Consider the following 18,524-nt stretch of genomic DNA (forward strand, 5'->3'; position numbering starts at 1 on the left):
TTGAATTGATTCTGCAAAAATGGTTGAAGACGGGTTGAATTGATTCTGCAAAAATGGTTGAAAACTGATTGAACTAATTCTGCAAAATTGGTTGAGAACGAGTTGAACTGATTCTAGTAATAAGGATACAAACTAATTCTACATATAGTTTCAAAACTGATTCTGCAGAAATAGTCAAAAATGGATTGAGCTTTGACACATATTAATTTTGTTGGAGTTGTGATGGCTGAGTTATATTAATAGTCCTAAATGAGAATCTTCATAAACTCTTCATCAGCTCATGTTTTTTCGCACGATATTTCTTAATGTTGATACAGAAATTGTACAAAAACACATGAGTTGAGAGAGCTTACAAGAGTCTTATTTTGGAAGAATTTTCCTTAGCATTTCTCTTTGTGCAGAATCTCTTTTCACGCCTTTTTTGTTCACAAAGAAAATTTTGTTAATTAGTTTAGATACCTTTCCGCATTGAGTGCTGGATTGTATGAAAGTGGGAGAATGCAGCCCATCACCCACTTTAACAAAAGCTTGATTACCAGTGTACGAGGAAAGATCACATACCGTCATTTGCCTGTGAAACGTAATGCACGCGACCCTCTGGCAGGGCCAGCCCTGAGAATTTGGGGCCCTAGGCAAGCCTTCGAAGTGGGACCCTAAAATTCTCTGATCTCAGATTCTATTTTCATATCAAATATCATTAAAAATTAATATCAAAAGAAGATAAATATACAAACATTATTTAAATATTACACGATTCACGTTTTTAGACACAAATGTACTAAATGTTTGCATTCAAGAGTTTAAGATTGAGAGTGAAGAACAATAAAAATTGATGATCAAGAGAGTAAATAACAATAAAACTTGATTGACGAGTATAATAAATTCAACGCCAATTGTTTCTCTTGTGTTTTTTTCTTCTAAAATCAACATCACACTAACGAATTGAATATTAAAATAATCCATTGAATAAAAAGTTATTGAAAAGAAAAATATATAATTCAAAGTTTTGATTACCTTAAAGTACAATCTTTAAGACCATATGATAGTTGGTTTAAACATTCAATAGAAATTGAGAGAATGAGAAGTTGGTTTAAACAATCGATAGAAATGGAGAGAATGAGAAGTTGAAAGAAAAAAGATTGCAAAGAGACTTGAGTTTTATAACTTTATATGCATTTGGACAGATGAATTGATAGTAAATTTGAAAAATAAGAAAAATTAAGAAATATCTAGTGACTGAAAGGCAGCTTCATGTTTCAAACTCAACACCCCAAAGAAAAATGAAGCCAACATTTCCATTGCACTAACAAATGAATTATGATATTTCTTACTTTTTTTTGTATTTATATGTTAATTACAGGATATAAATTTTTTTTGGGACCTTCTAAAGTGGGGGCCCTAGGCGGTGCGTACTTGGACTACCCTTAGAGCAAGTCCACCGTTGTGGATTGCTCGGGGGACAGTGGACCAAACATGACATGATATCCCGGCTGAAGCCATCTAGAGTGGGGAGCCCGAGGGACTGGGCAGGCTCGAGCAACGGGTTTGTGAGGAATCGCTAGCCCGCGAGCCCGAGGTGGACCTGACACAGGACTGACGTCAGCCTGGCGTTAGTCCCATTTTTAATTTTTTTTTTCTGTTAAGCGCATGCGCCTCACCCGCTCGCAGGGATGCGTTAGCCGATAGATTTCAGACCCCAGGGGCTCGTGGTGCAGTTTGCCTCAGTCAGCGTTGGGAAGCCACGTGGCTTCCCATGGTCCATTCGATCTCAACGGCTCTTTAAAATGGGCCGTCCGATTTGCAACGGTAATAAAAAATTTTTGATTTAATATCAACCGTTCGATCTTAGATCGACGGTTGATATTAATCTGCTTTTATAAATAAATAAATAAATAAAAGAAAAAATAGTTTTAAAATTAATAAAAGTTACCGTTGTGACACGTGACACAATATGAAGTGTTAGAATTCAATTTTTTTTTATATCCAACTGCAGAGCTTAATTAGTTGAATACAAATTTAAAAAAAAAATTGTAAAAAATCCAAAAAAAAAAAGTGAATTTTTTTTATAAAAAAATTGTTTTTACTTTTCTATAAATACCTTCTTATTATCATTTACCTTACACCATAATTTCATATTTTCTCAACTACTTTCAATCACATTCCTATCCTTCTCTCAAAGTTTTAATCCAATTTTTTTCAAAAAAATGACTACTGATTCAGATACGAATTGGTCGCTTCTTGAAGATGTTGCGTTGTGTACTAGCTGGGTTGAAGTTACTCATAGTTCGCTTACGGGTAATGAGATGTAGTTGCGAGAAATGTGGAGTCTTATTCATACCAATTATCTTGAGAAAATGGGTGGGAAAAGAACAAAAAAATCGATGTCCAGTCGTTGGAAATTACTTAGCCAATCGTTTAATACATGGAGACACGCCTTGGCACAAACTAGTACTAATATTCGAAGTGGGGAAAATTACGCTGATTAGGTAATAATATATTATTTATTTGTTTGTACTCTACCCAAATTTACATTATAATTATTTGTTTGTATTATTTATTTGTTACCTACCTAAATCATTCAATAGGTGGGAATGTTGAAATATTGTCAAAGATTGTCCTAAATTAAGAGTTGTGCCCGTCGGTCAAGAAGTTTTTATAAACAGCACCCCTCTACACTCTACACTTTATCATGGCTCGCATGTTCATGAAGATGATGCAGAAGAAGTGCCCGAAACGTCCTTTCTTGAACAAGCGTCGAGTTTGACCCGTTATCCAATTAGGTCTAAAGGTAAGAAGGTTTCATAGAGAAAATGGAGTACTTCCAAGAATGATTATGCAAAGTACATGGAAGAGCTTGCTCACTAAGGTGAATTGACTTTGGCACGGGAAATGGCTAAATTTGAGGTTGATAAGGCTACAGAGGAGGCAAAAGCTGCAGCTATTGAGAGAAAATTTCAAGCTAATGAGAGATAAAGAGAGCTACTTAGGCAAGAAAGGGAACAGGTCATAGAAGAAAGAATGGCTCAACGAGATTGTGAGATTATGAACATGCCATTAGAAGGGAAATCTCCAAATTCTAAATATTTTTGGAAGTCGAGAAAGCGGACGTGGTGCAAAGGAGGCGTGCAAGAGAAGCGAGAGCAAGACAAGATGGTCCTAGCACCATAAATTGGTTAAGTTATGATGTATAGAGTAGTTTTTATAATCGGAGCCCATAATTTTCCAATCACTTTGGGTTGTAATTTATTATTTATTGAATATAGTACTTTATATTGTTTCCAATTTATTGAATTTAGTACTTTATTTAAAGTGAGTAAATTTATTAAATTTGGTAAGTTATTTATACTAAGAGAATATTTATTCAAATAACAAAAACACACCAAATAAAATTACATAAACATACCGAATAATAAAAAATTCACTAAAGCTGAACTAAAAAAAACACACCAACTAAAATTAAATAAACACACTAAATGAACTTAATTATCTTCAGCTTGTTTCAATGCCCACTGATGCTCTATCAAGTCATTTTGCCTGGCATTGTGCATATATGGCATTTGAAGTGCAATATATCGTTGAATGACTAATTCATTGTAACGTCCATCCCTTTGTAATGGCTCATGTTGCACGAGTTCTTCGATGGCGTCATGAGCGTAATATATACGTGTTATTGAATTGTTCATCGTGTTTGGCTCATATTCATCAACGGCATCATAATCGTACTCATCTTTCACAATCATGTTGTGAAGAATGATGCACGTCATCATGATGGATCGAAGCGACTCTACATCAAACAATCTGGCAGCACATCTGACGATCGCCCAGCAAGCTTGGAGGATACCAAAACAACGCTCCACATCCTTCATGCACCCCTCTTGACAGCTTACAAAGTGTTTTTCCTTTGCACTTCGCGAACGTGGCACTGTTTTAACAAATGTTGACCACCTTGGGTAAATGCCGTTTACTAAGTAGTATGGCCCGTCGTACATACGTCTGTTGACATAGTACGTTGTTTTTGGTGTCTTTCTTTCCAGGATATCGTTGAACACTAGGGATTGGGTAAAGACGTCGATGTCATTTTGAGCTCTTGGAATCCCGAAAAAGGCATGTCAAATCCATGTATCAAAAGATGCCACATTGTCCAAAATAATACTTTTTGCTCCTTTTCTGTCTACATAAGTGTCTTGCCATGCACTTGGACAATTTTTCCACGTCCAGTGCATACAATCAATGCTTCCAATCATTCCAAGAAAACCTCGCATCTCGGCCTTCTTCAGAAGCCTTTGCAAGTTCATGTCAGTAGGTTTCCGGAGGTACTCTGCGGTGTAGATGCATTCGATTGCTCCGCAAAACCTCATCAGGGACTCAAGAATGGTTGATTTCCCCATCCTCGTTATCTCATCCACTTGGTCTGCAGATGCTGCATATGCAAGCATCCGCAAGGCAGTATTAATTTTTTGCTGAGGAAGGAGACCCATAGCACCAAAAGCATCATTCTTTTTGCACAAAGTAAGAATCATAGTTGTAAACAACAATCATGATTTTGTTGAACAAATATCGTTCCATTCTAAAACAAAGTCTAAAGTACGTATAAGGGAATGCACTATTATAGACAAAATAATCGTCCAAGAGTTTCGTACCTCGTTGTTGCCTGCTTCTATTGAGGTTTCCGGAACGGCTAACCTGCAGATCTGAGCCATAGCTTGGATAACTCGACAGGAATGTGAGACTCTGCCCATTCTTGCTTCGTCATCTTTCCTTCTACGCTTCTCATCTTATTCCCTCTCATTTTTTACCACTTGGAGATTGAACATTCCTTCTGATTGGTTAAACAATTCTTCCTCTTGCTGATCGAGTTTCCACATCATCTTTGAAGAAGAACAAGACATTATAAGAAAGAAGCAAAAACTATAAATAATGATAAAGATTTTGGTGAAGAAAGAAGCAGAAATTATGAATAATGATAGATATTTTAGTGAAGAAGGAATCAGCTATGAATAATGATAGAGACCTTGAGAAAATTGGTGTGAGATTTGTGAGGATGGATGATGGATTATATGGAAAATTTAGAAAGGATTAGGTTGTAAATAATGTCACGTGTCATATCGTCATTCGTTAAAAATATGATAGAAATCTATCATCAAAGATTGTAAACAGATTATGACACGTGACACGACGTGATTGGTTAATAATCTTATCAGAAATCCATTACAAATAATTGTATTTTCGGATAATGATACGTGGTGCAACGAGAACGATTAAAAATCTTATCTAAAATTACAATTAAAATTATTATATATATAACCATGGTTATTGAAGTGGAAAAACAAAAACAATTACTGTTTATTAAGGTAGTTACTGTTTACTGCTGGAGGTTTCACAGCTGGAACTGCTCTTAGGGCCCTGTCCTCTGGTTAGGTTTTTCTTGATCAGAGCTCTGATTTTAGCAGCAGGAGGACGAAGTTGTTTATTTTGTTAGCAGCAGCAGTAGCAAGAGGACGAAGAGATACTTGTGCCGCACTCGGATTTGGTCGAAGGCCCTGAGCCTATGGAAGGTTTAATTTTTAGCAATTTTTCGATAATTTCTTAAGTTTGTGTTTACGGTGTTGCCTAATCTGAAAGAATTGATTTTTGTGCGAATTTGGCGTAACGGGGTTTGATTAGAGGGCAAGTGATTGCATTTTCTTTAGGGTTTTGGTTTTGTTGTTTTGAAATTTATGTTATTTGGTGTGTTTCTAGTAGCCCAAGTGGAGCCGGCTTGTACAGTTGATAGTCAGCCAGTGAAGGATCCGCCAGTGATGAGATTCACTTGGACAATTGAGAACTTTAGTAGGTTGAACACCAAGGAGCACTACTCTGACATGTTCGTTGTTGGCGGCTATAAATGGTATTTTCTCTTGTCTACCAGATGTCAAAAACTGATTTATGCTGCTTAAGTTTGGATTATATTGTATCTCAGCGATTGGATTTTGAATTGCTTTTGGTATATTTGATCAGGCGGATACAAATATTTCCCAAGGGAAAGAAAGTGGACTACTTGTCAATGTATTTGGATGTGGCAGATTCCGGGACATTGCCATATGGGTGGAGTACATATGCGCACTTCAGCTTGGCCGTAGTTAATCAGATCTATTCCAAGTACTCAATAAGAAAGGGTATATTTCTCTATTAGTCTTATTTCCTTTTAGCATTCAATTTTGTGGTTTTGCCTGGTTTTCGTTTTCTTTTTTCTTTCGTTAGGAGCTTTGCTTGTCGTTGGGTAGTCATGGGCACCCAAAGCTCTTAATTAGAACTTATTATCCTTGAAATGAATGTACTGGCTTTCAACTTCATAGTTCTTGGGTGATGCAATTTGAGCGCAATCAATATCTGATTAGTCACCCTAATCTTGTTATGGTGAGCTCTTAATTCTAATTTTACTCATTGAAAAATCAAAACTATAAAGGAAAGAAAATTTGTCCACCCCTTTTTCTCTAACATCTTGGCTGACGGCAGCAACACCACTGACTCTGCCTATGGTGACCTTGTTTTGGGATTTTTGTAGTTTGAGAAAAAGGAATAGAAAAATTATGGAGTAAAACGTACCAACAGATGTTAGAAGTAAGTTGAAAACCAATAGATTAGTCCTTTTAGGTATAAAGATGTCAAATATAGATTAACAGTAAAAGTAGAAAGTTAGAAACAGGAAGAATTTACTTAGAAACTGTGTGCAATAAGCAAGAATTCTAGTTAATGAAAAGGCTAACTAAATCAAGGGTTTCCATTTATTAAGGGATGAGCATGAGGTGGCTCTGGCGACCTTATTAAAATTGGAGAATTGAAGTTCAAATATTTTAATGAATTGTATTATGTTGGTGTAGCCTATGTTGCAAAACAATAATTTGACATGCTGTTTAACCAGAACCAAACAAACTAAATCTTATTCTAGACTTTTTTTAAGACCCTTGTTCTTGATTGTTGTATGATGTTGCAGACACACAACACCAGTTCAATGCAAGAGAAAGTGACTGGGGATTCACTTCATTCATGCCTCTTGGTTATCTTTATGACCCGAGTAGGGGATATCTGGTGAACGATACAGTTGTGGTTGAAGCTGAGATTTCTGTCCTTAGGGTTCTTGGTTACAGGTCGTATGACTCAAAAAAGGAAACTGGTTATGTTGGGCTCAAGAATCAGGGAGCAACTGGTTATATGAGTTCTCTACTCCAGACTTGGTACCATATACCATACTTCAGAAAGGTTGTTTATGTGATCTCCTGTTGTTATTGTAAGCTAAACATGAATTCTCTTTTGAATTTTATATGCATGATCTTAATTTTGGAGTTACTTACCAGGCTGTGCATCATATGCCAACAACTGAGAATGACATGCCTACAGGAAGCATCCCTTTGGCACTACAACGTCTATTCTATAAACTTCGATACAGTGAAAGCAGTGTTGCAACTAAAGAATTGACCAAATCCTTTGGATGGGATACATATGATTCTTTTATGCAACATGATGTGCAGGAACTTAATAGAGTTCTTTGTGAAAAGCTTGAAGATAAAATGAAGGTATAGGAAGCTTTCAGTTTTTGCTATTGGTGTAGCTTTTGTTCATTTCATTTTGATAATTGTTCTGTGGGCCCAGGGAACTGTTGTGGAGGGTACAATACAGCAGTTGTTTGAAGGACATCACATGAATTACATTGAATGCATCAATGTGGATTACAAATCTACAAGAAAGGAATCATTTTATGGTAATATTTATTGGCACAATTTCAGTTGTTAAGAGCTGGAAATATTTTGTAAATGTCAGTGCATGCCACTGGTTTCTTCTTATTACTTTGCAGACCTACAGCTTGATGTGAAAGGCTGTCGGGATGTTTATGCTTCTTTTGACAAGTACGTGGAAGTTGAACGTCTTGAGGGTGACAATAAATACCACGCCGAAGAACATGGTTTGCAGGTTAATTACTGAATCACTTTCGGGGTGCTGCATTTATACTATAAATATAATCTGAGGCTGCTTGTAGTTGCATTATTTCCAAAACTAGGGTTTACATTATTTCCTCTGCAGTGAAGTATTTAATATATGTTCCCAAAACATGTGTTGGTGGTGTCGTGCATGATATATTTTAAATTCTGAGTCCTCAGTTTTTTCTTTCCATTAAATCGCTTGTTGAAGCAAGTATTCTTGCATATGTTTCTTTGATATGAAAATTTTAAAATATTGTTCTCAAGGAATATTTTGGATGTTTATTCCAGGATGCTAAGAAGGGTGTTCTGTTTATTGACTTCCCTCCCGTTCTTCAACTTCAGCTAAAGCGATTTGAATATGATTTTATGCGGGACACTATGGTTAAGGTTGGTACTGGAAGCTCATCTTGCTCCTTTAGCTTCATCTGTGTTTATACATGAAACATTGAAACTGTGATGTTTTACTATGAAGGTAAGCTTCTTAGCTGAAAACAAAACAAGCTTCTTAGCTGAAAACAAAACTGTACCATGTAAAATATATTTATTCACATTTTGTATAAATTCAGGTGAAGGCTTGTCTTTGCCTAATGGGTTTCAATCTAATTTTAATTTTAATTTTCTCAATTTAATGGATTATTTTTATTCAAAGTTATATATACTAATGAAATTCGTTTTTACCTCTTGGATATGTTTGTTCGTGTGGCAATGACATTTTTTAAATGGAAAGCAAATAAATTATCATGGTAAGAATGTTGTATTATTTGTTTTTGGCAGATAAATGATCACTATGAATTTCCTCTTCAACTTGACCTGGATAGGGAGAATGGAAAATATCTATCACCTGAATCAGATAAGAGTGTTCGCAACCTCTACACTCTTCATAGGTATCTATTTGGCCTTGTACTATTACATGATATAATATAGATCATCTGTTTCCTAAATTTGGCATGTTATTTCAAGGATTGTACTTTTTAGACCTTTTGATGTGCATGCCATTACTTACTGAGTGTAACATAACCAGTTTTCTTCTTTTTGTCTTGACATATGATAGATCCAATTTTTTTCATTGAAATTGAAGCTGGGTTATAGAACTACCTAATGTATGGTCATTCATGATGTCTAGGAGTCTACTTATTTATCAAAGTTCTTTCATGCCTACGACTATTAAGGCATTGTGCCTCTGTAGGGGCGTTTGTTTAACCTTCTTACCCTTCACTGGATTGGATTAAGTATTAATGTAGTATTGGATTGGATTGGATTAAGTATTAATGTAGTATTATGTTTGGTGGCTTGTGGGACTAACATTAATGGCACTAGGTGGGACTCGCTTTCACAAACGGCTTCACTAGCCGGTCTTAGTGAGAGACCCCGAAACCCACGGGACTGGTTAAGACCTTCCATCGTCCTCTCTTGCCTTCGTCCACACTCGCTGCATCCTTTATCGCCTTCGTCTGCTTCGCTGCCCTGGGAAGAAAATTGCGATTGGCTGTTGCTGCTGGCAGCGAAGAAGAAGAAGAAAGAGTCCCTGTTTGAATCAACCGGGAAAAAACCCAGAAAACCTAGAAATCGAATCGACGGGGAGGAGTGAGAAACTTAGACAGAGCGAGAGAGGTCGTTGGGACTGTCGAAAGTCCTCTCCTTTATTTCGGTTCTGATAAAATTTCCTGTTCTGTTCCGAGTGTCATCTTCGACCTCTCGACTGCATCCTTTTGGCTGCAAATTCGAATTCGCGATGTTCGCCAAGCGGCTGCAATTCGTACTTTACCTTTTCTTTAATTAAAATTCCATTTCTTTTTTGTTGGGTTGGATTAAATTCTGATGTTTTCTGGGTTTTGAATGGGGTCGAAGTTGCAGAGTCTACCTGCAATTCGAGAAGAAGAAGAGGGATGTGCCCTTTTTTTATTCATATGTTAGTTTTGATAATAATAAATTAAAATATAATAATAATTTATAGTTAGTCCACCTTCTTAGTCCGACACTGCACCAAACACTTCACTAAGTTAGTCCAGCTTAGTCTATTCTAAGCCAGTCCAGTTTAGTCCCTGAAGCTAGTCCAGTCCAATATAGTCCGGTGCAACAAATGCACTAGTGGGTGGTATTATGAAAAAAATTTCAGGTTTAATTTATCAGTTGTGCCCAATAGTGATTATGGTATTTCAAAATACTAATACAATATATGAAGAGGGTTATTCGAACCTGCTTTTGCATCTGCCTGTTTGGTCATGTTGTGTGGAGCTTCATAATTTTTACTTTGTAGTTGGTTACTTACTATGATAATTTTCTACTGTTGCAGTGTCTTGGTGCATAGTGGTGGGTTGCATGTTGGACATTACTATGCTTTCATCAGACCAACCCTCTCAGACCAGTGGTATGGACGGATCTCCTGGAATCGATTCTCTTTGTAGTTGTCTGGAGACTCACACAGAAAACACATGAATGCAGAGACAGACATTCTTTATATTTCACATTGCTTTTCTGATGGATTCTGGTACCAAAACTTGATTACCTGACTGCTTGCTCGTAAAGAAAGCACCTGTTATTTTCTCACTTATGCATTTTTTTTTCCAAGAATTACTTTGAAGTTGGTATTTCTTTATTGGGATTTTTATGCATGACTGAGTGTTCTTGTGCATGCATTTCATGTGTTGATGTAATTTGTCATGTCTTGTTTTAGGTACAAATTTGATGATGAACGTGTGACAAAAGAGGATGTGAAGAGGGCTTTAGAAGAGCAGTACGGTGGTGAGGAAGAGGTAGTTTAGTTTTGGCTGTATCTGACCTTCTATAGTTCTCCTTGATTTTAAAGTTTCTTAATTGTCAACTGACCTATTGTTGTTTTCTTTCCAACAGTTGCCACAGACCAATCCTGGCTTCAACCATACTCCTTTCAAATTTACAAAATACTCAAATGCATACATGCTTGTGTATATACGGGACAGTGATAAGGACAAAATAATATGTAACGTGGATGAGAAAGACATAGCGGAACATCTAAGGGTAATGGTATATCAAGCGTTAGTTCTGATTCCAGTGTCCAATTAAGAGAATGAACTGACTTTCTATGTTCCATTTCAGATAAGGTTGAAGAAAGAACAAGAAGAGACAGAGGACAAAAGGAGATATAAGGCACAAGCACACCTCTATAGAATTATTAAGGTAAGGGTTTCTAGTTTATCCCCGTTTTCACCATTGTTTGTTCAGATGTGGTATGACAGGTGTTTGGTGTGTAACAAAAAAATTATAGCAAAATTTAATGATGTGTTTAGGTTGCTCGAGATGAGGATCTGACAGAGCAAATTGGAAGGGATATTTATTTTGACCTTGTGGACCATGACAAAGTTCGTAGTTTCCGTATTCAGAATCAAACGCCCTTTAATCTTTTCAAGGTACACCAGTACAGGCTGACACTGTGCATTTATGTCTTCTTTATTCTTTTTTACCATTTGGGGTCATGTTTAATATGCGAATTCCTAAATTTGAAATGGTTAACAGGAGGAGCTTGCGAAAGAGTTTGGCATACCAGTGCAGTTTCAACGTTTCTGGATTTGGGCCAAGAGACAAAATCACACATATCGCCCCAACCGACCATTGACACCTCAGGAAGAAACACAATCAGTACGTACTTTGTACTTCCTACCTTTGAATGGATTTTCAATACAAGATGCCCTGCTCCTTGCCCTCATGCTTTGTTTTCGTTCTATTCGTAATTCGTAATTCTTATTATATCTGAATTATTACTTTTCCTCCACTTGGATTTATTAGCGGATGTTGTCTTTGTAGAGTCTAACACTGAACTGCTCAAGTTTATGAACGAATGATGGATGATTATAATTGTTATTTTTATTTTTGAAATTGGAATTTAACTAAGTGCTTAATGGATTGTTCTGTGATAAACATTCGATATCAGATTTAGAATTATTGATAGTGTTTTTAACTGCACTTCGGTGCTAAGAAGAGCTTGGTCTAGGTGCTTTATGCAAAGCTAATGATGACCGCTTGCATTTTTCAGGTTGGACAATTGATAGAGGTATCAAATAAAACACACAATGCAGAGCTAAGGTTGTTTCTGGAATTAGAGTTTGGGCCGGTAACCAGTCTTACTCTATTCTTGTTACTACCTGTGATGTGAACCTTGTTGGAGTTCCAATTGCTGTATGAAAGGATTTTTTTTCTTACATTTTATTGTTTCTGTACATTTTCCAGGATCTACGTCCTATTCCTCCACCTGACAAAACCAAGGAAGATATCCTTCTTTTCTTTAAGCTTTATGAGCCTGAGAAACGAGAACTACGGTACCTCCTGCTCTTTCTGCTTAGCTGAATATTTTTATTCTTTGCCTTGTGTTTGCTAATTTAAGTCTCTTTTTCTGTTTCCAGTTTTGTTGGTAGGTTTTTCGTGAAGAGTTCTAGTAAACCAGAAGAGATTTTAGGAAAATTAAATCAACTGGCTGGTTTTACCCCTGATGAAGAAATTGAGCTTTATGAGGTGTGTTTCACTTTAAATTTTAGCATAAGGTTGTGTCGTAGATCACACATGCACACACTCATAAATATTGTATATAGACGTGTGAAATGTATATGTATATTTATAATTTGTTGCATGCTTTGCTGTAGCATTTTAAGCAAACTTTATATATGTTTTTGTGCTACAATTTCAGGAACTAAAGTTTGAGCCTTGTATCATGTGCGAACACCTTGACAAGAGGTTCTCATTTCGAACAAGTCAGGTAACTGTTGCTATATTGCATGCTTGGTATATTACAAATATGTGTGTATTATAGGAATTAACGTTTTGACTCTAGGTATATTTTCAGTTAACCATCGGTTGCATTCCTTTTCCAGATTGAAGATGGGGATATTATTTGCTTTCAGAAGTCTACTCCCCTTGAAACTGAAGAAGAATGTAAATATCCTGATGCTCCTTCATTTTTGGAATACGTACACAATCGCCAGGTACAGGCCGTGGAAACATTTAATTTGTTTTATAGCTATATTTTGTTAATTGTTAAACCTAACTGTGTTGAATGATTTGATGCTTTACAGGTTGTTCATTTCCGTTCTTTGGAGAAACCTAAGGAGGAGGATTTCAGTTTAGAATTGTATGTACTTCCTGAACCATTGTTCCTCATAGTTGAACAGTCCATCATTGTTTTATTACTCAGTTCGTTGACTTTATTTTTCATTGTTATTTTTAGGTCAAAGCTACACACTTACGATGATGTGGTGGAGAATTTGGCTCCCCAAATTGGTTTGGAAGATCCCACCAAAATCAGACTCACTGCACATAACTGCTATTCTCAGCGACCTAACCCCCAACCAATTAAATTTCGGGGTGTAGAGCATTTAACTGATATGTTAGTTCATTACAATCAAGTAGGTGGCACTGTGTTGCCCTTCCTCTGTTTAATTCACTCTCATAAGCATCATGTGGTGTGGCTACTAATTATGCTTATTATTTCCTTTTACAGAGCTCTGATATTTTGTATTATGAAGTCTTGGACATCCCCCTGCCAGAATTGCAAGGCCTAAAAAATCTAAAAGTTGCTTTTCATCATGCTACAAAAGATGAGGTATGAGTAAGGTGTCTTCTGCCTATGAACAGTGATTACATCATTGTGCACATCGTAATCTTGAGTGACATGTTTACAGGTGGTGATTCACAATATTAGATTGCCCAAACAGAGCACTGTGGGGGATGTCATTAATGTACTTAAAACGAAGGTACTGTTTCTGTCAATCATACTTTAAGTTCTACGTGTATTTTCTTTTCTTTTTTGGTACAGGAAAGGTAATGATGCTGTCATACATCAATTTCCTTTATTTATTGCTTATAAGATATATCACTTTTACTAACTTTAAGAGTTATTCAATGCTCAATATAATTTATCTCTGCCTCCTTTAAAAGTTCTGTGTAATAGATTTACTCAATGTATGGTGTACTTGAAACAGGTAGAGCTGTCTCATCCAAATGCAGAACTCCGACTGCTTGAGGTTTTCTATCACAAGATTTACAAGGTAATTATTTGTATGTCAGCTGTGTCAGCTTATAGGTATTTTTTTGGGTCATTTTTCCCAGAAATGATATGCACGTAGCTGGCCCCATTTATGATGTGATTATGTATGATATGTTTGGCTTGTTTTCCTAAAGGACCTTATTATATCAGAATTTTTTTTTCCGTCGAATAATGCATGTGCTTTAGCCTGTAGTTGCACTCAGTTCCATCTGTTTGTTTTCAGATCTTCCCGCACAGTGAGAAAATTGAGAATGTAAATGACCAGTACTGGACTTTGCGTGCAGAGGAGGCAAGTTCATTTCTTCCCCTTTTCTTTATTTAGTTTTATATTGGGAAGTTTCTTCTTTATTCAGTTGAAAATTTTTAGAATGTGGGTGTAGTTTTATGGGCAAGATTTGTAATTAGTTGGTTTTCCCTTTCCGGATTAGCATCCTTACTTGGATTGATATTTTTAATCGGTACTTTCTATGCAGCTGACTTTTTCCCCCTTGTGTATCAGATTCCAGAAGAAGAGAAAAACTTGGGTCCCCATGATCGCTTGATTCATGTTTACCACTTTACAAAAGACACTGCACAGAACCAGATGGTATGCGAATTTTTATTAAATTTTTTTCGCAAGCTGAATTTTGGCTTTTTGATTGATATTTTGTAGAACTATTTGATTAGTGTTTCAGTTAGAGATGAAGAGTGATTCACCCAAATATATAAAGATTTTAGTAACTATCTTGTTCTTTGTACATCTCAACAGCAAGTGCAAAATTTTGGGGAACCTTTCTTCTTAGTCATCCATGAAGGTGAAACTTTAGCTGAAGTTAAAGAACGGATACAAAATAAATTGCGGGTCCCCGATGAGGAGTTCGCGAAGGTACTTGATTCAACCTTACATTTGTTGGAACGTTACAGGAGGAAAAGATTGTTTTACCTCTAGAATTAATGGTTTTTTATTTTGCTGCTCATCTATTTCCCTTTTGGTTGCGCAGTGGAAGTTTGCTTTCTTGTCACTTGGTCGTCCTGAGTACTTGCAGGATTCTGATGTTGTTTCCAGCCATTTTCAGGTATGTTCTATGGTCTATTGTAATCTTGTGCTTATGGGTATTGCCGTTATTGCGTTGCGGGTTCTTTAATTCCATTGTTATGACTTTTGTTTTCCTCAGAGAAGAGATGTTTATGGTGCATGGGAGCAGTACCTTGGGTTGGAGCACTCTGATGAAACTCCTAAGAGGGCTCACGCAGCAAATCAAGTAAGTGCTGTTGTAAACATTTCTTTTCCAACCTCTATTTGCCAGGCAGAGCCAACTCCACAAGAAGACTTAAGAGTACCTGCAGGATTCTGATATTGTTTCCAGATGATTTGAGGTGTATCTATGGTCTATCACAACTCATGTCCCCCTTTCTTTCATATTATATGTCTGCGGACCAATCTAAACTATGGTTATGGGTATTGCCTAGGTGGTTATTTTTTAAATTCCAACTTTTGAATTTTGTTTTCCTCAGAGCAGAGATAAATATGCTGCATGGGAGCAGTACCTTGGGTTGCAGAACTCTGATAAAGCTCCTAAGAGGGCTCGCGCGGCAAATCAAGCAAGTGCTGTTGCGGCAAATCAAGCAAGTGCTGTTGTAAATATCTCTTTTCCAACCACTATGGGCCATGCAGAACCAACTCCACAAGAAGACGTAAGAATCTGACTCTGTCCACATTCATTTTTTTCAAATTTAGTTTTTGTAGTGATATCTGGACTCTGATGCAGGCTGCCCTAGTAACCTTAGAGTCCATAGCGTCTAATGTCGGCCATGAGACAGCAAGCAGAGAAATTGAAATGCAAAATGATGACCTGGATGGCCCTGCTTCTCCAGCAGTTGATCGAACTCTGAGAAGACTTTCTGCTGCAGAGGATCTATTGAAGTCCACTTCAGCCAGAGAACCATCAGTAGAGGCTTTGGCTGCATTAGACACTGTGAGCCGCTATGCAAGGAGCAGCCTAGACACTCTCAGCACGAATGGGGCATATGAGGAGTTCAAAGCAGCCTTGAAACTCTTGACTGAACAAGGGATGATCCATTCAACGATCACTTCCATGCTCAAGGATCTTCTTTCGTCTTTGGAGGGTGAAATGCCGAAGTACATGGCTGCAGTAAAAGAGCTTGCCGAAGCTGAAAATTTTCCAATCGAACACGAAGAGATAAAAGTTAAAATGGGACTGGCCATGCAGATATGCCAAGAGAGAAAAGACATTGTGGCTAATTATGATGCCAAGGTTACAGAACTAGAGGCTGAACTGGCCCGAGTTAAAGCCCAACTGGCGCAAGTAAAGGCGGAACAAGCTGAGGCAATGGCGAATCTAGACACTGCCGTGGATGAAATGGAACCTCTTAAGCAGAGGTTTGCAGATAACTCTTTAAAATCTGAAAACTTGATCGTGAGGCAGGCTACCTTGACATTACAAAATTGTGGCTCTGTTGGAACCTGGGCCGTCCTACAAGATGTACTGAAGAAGTACTTTAAGTTTTAGAAATATTTGCTTTTGTGAATAAGCCCTTTCGTGGCTCAAAAGTTTGTATGAACATGCAAAGAAGTGAACAAGTCGTGCAAAATTCAGCTAGCTTTTTTCGTTACATTGCTCGAGTTTGAGTGGGAAGCAAGGTGACCGTGCTGATGAGTATTTTCGTTTACACTCCTACCTCTCCTCGTTTGGTAACTCCCAAAAAAATTGTGTTTTGGCTTAATCTGCACCCTGCTAAAAACGGACCTATGTTTTAACAACCACAATTTGTCTAATCAACCTCATGGTAGATCAAACGGAGTAGCAGCGGCTGATCAACCTCATGGTAGAAGGAATTGGCAGAGTATGCAAGCTAGACTTGGATGTCAAAAGTCCAAGATTTTATAAATTGATGAAGCAAAAACCAACGTTTGTGGTCGAGCTCTGCTCTTGCAATCAAGTCGTTAAGACTATCAATTGGATCTCATGTCCATCATGATAGGATTTTGTACCTAAACCAGTCGCTCACTCAATAGGGTTACTATTTTTGTTGGTTAATGGCACTTGTTTCGCCAACTCCAATAACAATCAAGCGCGACACCAAATGATTCAGCTATAACCATTTCATCATGCATTAATTATGTCATTTCATAATCCAAATAAATATATGGAAATGAAAAATGCTCAAGGTGAATTCAAAATTGTGTCCATGTAAGCAAAAAATTGGCCCACTCAATGCGATCCCAAAAAAAGTAGGAATTAATTTGACAAGGTCCACTCTCACACCGTTTTAGTATAGATAAAAAAAAATAAAAATAAAAAGCCTACAACAACTGTCTAAACTGATGTACTAATTAATCATAATTGTTTTTTTTTTTTTAAAACCTCCAACAACTTTCTAAACTAATGTACTAATTAATAATAATTGTTTTAAAAATGAGTATATTGTTTTAATTTTATCGGATGTCGTTAAGGACATTAAAAATAAGCAAATAAATTACAAATTAGCTAATAACTAGATATAATGTTATTCCCATTAGCCTCCCCATTGGAACATTGATCAATGTCATAGAATTGGAAATGATCTCTCAATTCTTCCATCCCTTAGATTTAGAAGCCATTGCTAGAAATAAGTTCTTTTTTTTTTTTTTAACCAAGAAACATGTAGTTAACTTTTTTTGTCAACTTTTTCCGTCTATTAGTTTTTACAAGGACAGTCGAAACAACGGACATTCAGTCAGTGGCAAAGCTACGTGATGGCGAGAAGTGGGACACGTGTTTTAACTTTATTGAGTCACATTGTAGTCAGTGAAAAATGGGTACTGCCTAGGCAGCACCAAGTATTTTCCTTATTAACCTATTTCTTTCTTTTTTTTCAATTTTTTATTCTTGTATGTATTTTTAGTTTCTCTTTTGAGACTCCCACCGTATTTTTCTTAAACTCTCACATTATCTATAAATATTGTATTATTTTTTAAAAACAATGTAAATATTGTTTAATGCTTATTTTACGATAATTTAAATCCATTTAGGCTCTTGCTTAGATCTTGCCTAGGCCTGCTAGGTCATAGTCCACTGTTTGACTAGCGCCTAACATTTTTTAGGATCTAATCCTAGTCAATTTAAGCTTCTTACATTAGCTTTGATATTATTGCTTACAACCGCTTTGGTGGAAACATTATTTTCTGCTATGAATATTGACTCAAAACTTTGCACTCTCAAATGTGAAAGCAACCACTTCGATTGAATCTTGCACTCTTTTGAATTTCGCCCCTCCCCTCTGCAAATCCTAGCTTCACCATTGCATTCAGCCACATCTGAACAAACCCTAGGACTATATTCTCTTAGCTCAGCATCGCAGCTATTCGTGCTGATAATGTGTTGTAAAACTAATGATTCAGGGAGAGTAGAGAGAGTACGGCAAAACTAGACATATATAGAGAAGGGCAGGTATTCTGTGTCTAATTCCTCAGACATAGTGCCTTTATTTATGTAGGTAGACTAACTCTTTAAACCAAATTTGCAAATCATGTGATGTGTCACCAATAGAAAATAAGCACGTTTACGTTAATT

The 18,524-nt window shown here is 36.7% G+C and overlaps 1 protein-coding gene across 1 annotated transcript; it reads left to right on the plus strand.

Annotated features, from left to right (window-relative positions):
* The first annotated feature begins 5,362 nt into the window (after positions 1–5,362).
* On the plus strand, positions 5,363–16,586 carry LOC103968067 (ubiquitin C-terminal hydrolase 12-like). The gene is made up of 32 exons (XM_009381404.3): positions 5,363–5,555; positions 5,740–5,887; positions 5,998–6,155; positions 6,974–7,239; positions 7,335–7,553; positions 7,630–7,738; positions 7,832–7,947; positions 8,247–8,345; positions 8,733–8,842; positions 10,252–10,326; positions 10,633–10,711; positions 10,809–10,955; positions 11,034–11,114; positions 11,225–11,344; positions 11,451–11,573; positions 11,968–12,045; positions 12,162–12,250; positions 12,335–12,443; positions 12,616–12,684; positions 12,800–12,910; positions 13,001–13,056; positions 13,153–13,330; positions 13,426–13,527; positions 13,607–13,678; positions 13,907–13,972; positions 14,195–14,260; positions 14,471–14,557; positions 14,720–14,836; positions 14,952–15,026; positions 15,126–15,212; positions 15,466–15,645; positions 15,720–16,586. Exons 1-32 carry the CDS (start codon positions 5,549–5,551, stop codon positions 16,479–16,481), a joined length of 4,161 nt encoding a protein of 1,386 aa, XP_009379679.1. The 5' UTR covers positions 5,363–5,548; the 3' UTR covers positions 16,482–16,586.
* The last annotated feature ends 1,938 nt before the right edge of the window (positions 16,587–18,524 follow it).

The sequence above is a fragment of a genome, unplaced genomic scaffold (genome assembly GCF_019419815.1).
Source record: "Pyrus x bretschneideri cultivar Hongxiangsu unplaced genomic scaffold, Pyrus_bretschneideri_v1 Contig53, whole genome shotgun sequence".
Lineage (NCBI taxonomy): Eukaryota > Viridiplantae > Streptophyta > Magnoliopsida > Rosales > Rosaceae > Pyrus > Pyrus x bretschneideri.

Coding starts and splice junctions, on each gene's coding strand:
- LOC103968067 (XM_009381404.3), top strand. Junction 11,115..11,224: donor ACCTCTATAGAATTATTAAG/GTAAGGGTTTCT, acceptor TGATGTGTTTAG/GTTGCTCGAGATGAGGATCT. Junction 14,558..14,719: donor ACACTGCACAGAACCAGATG/GTATGCGAATTT, acceptor ACATCTCAACAG/CAAGTGCAAAATTTTGGGGA.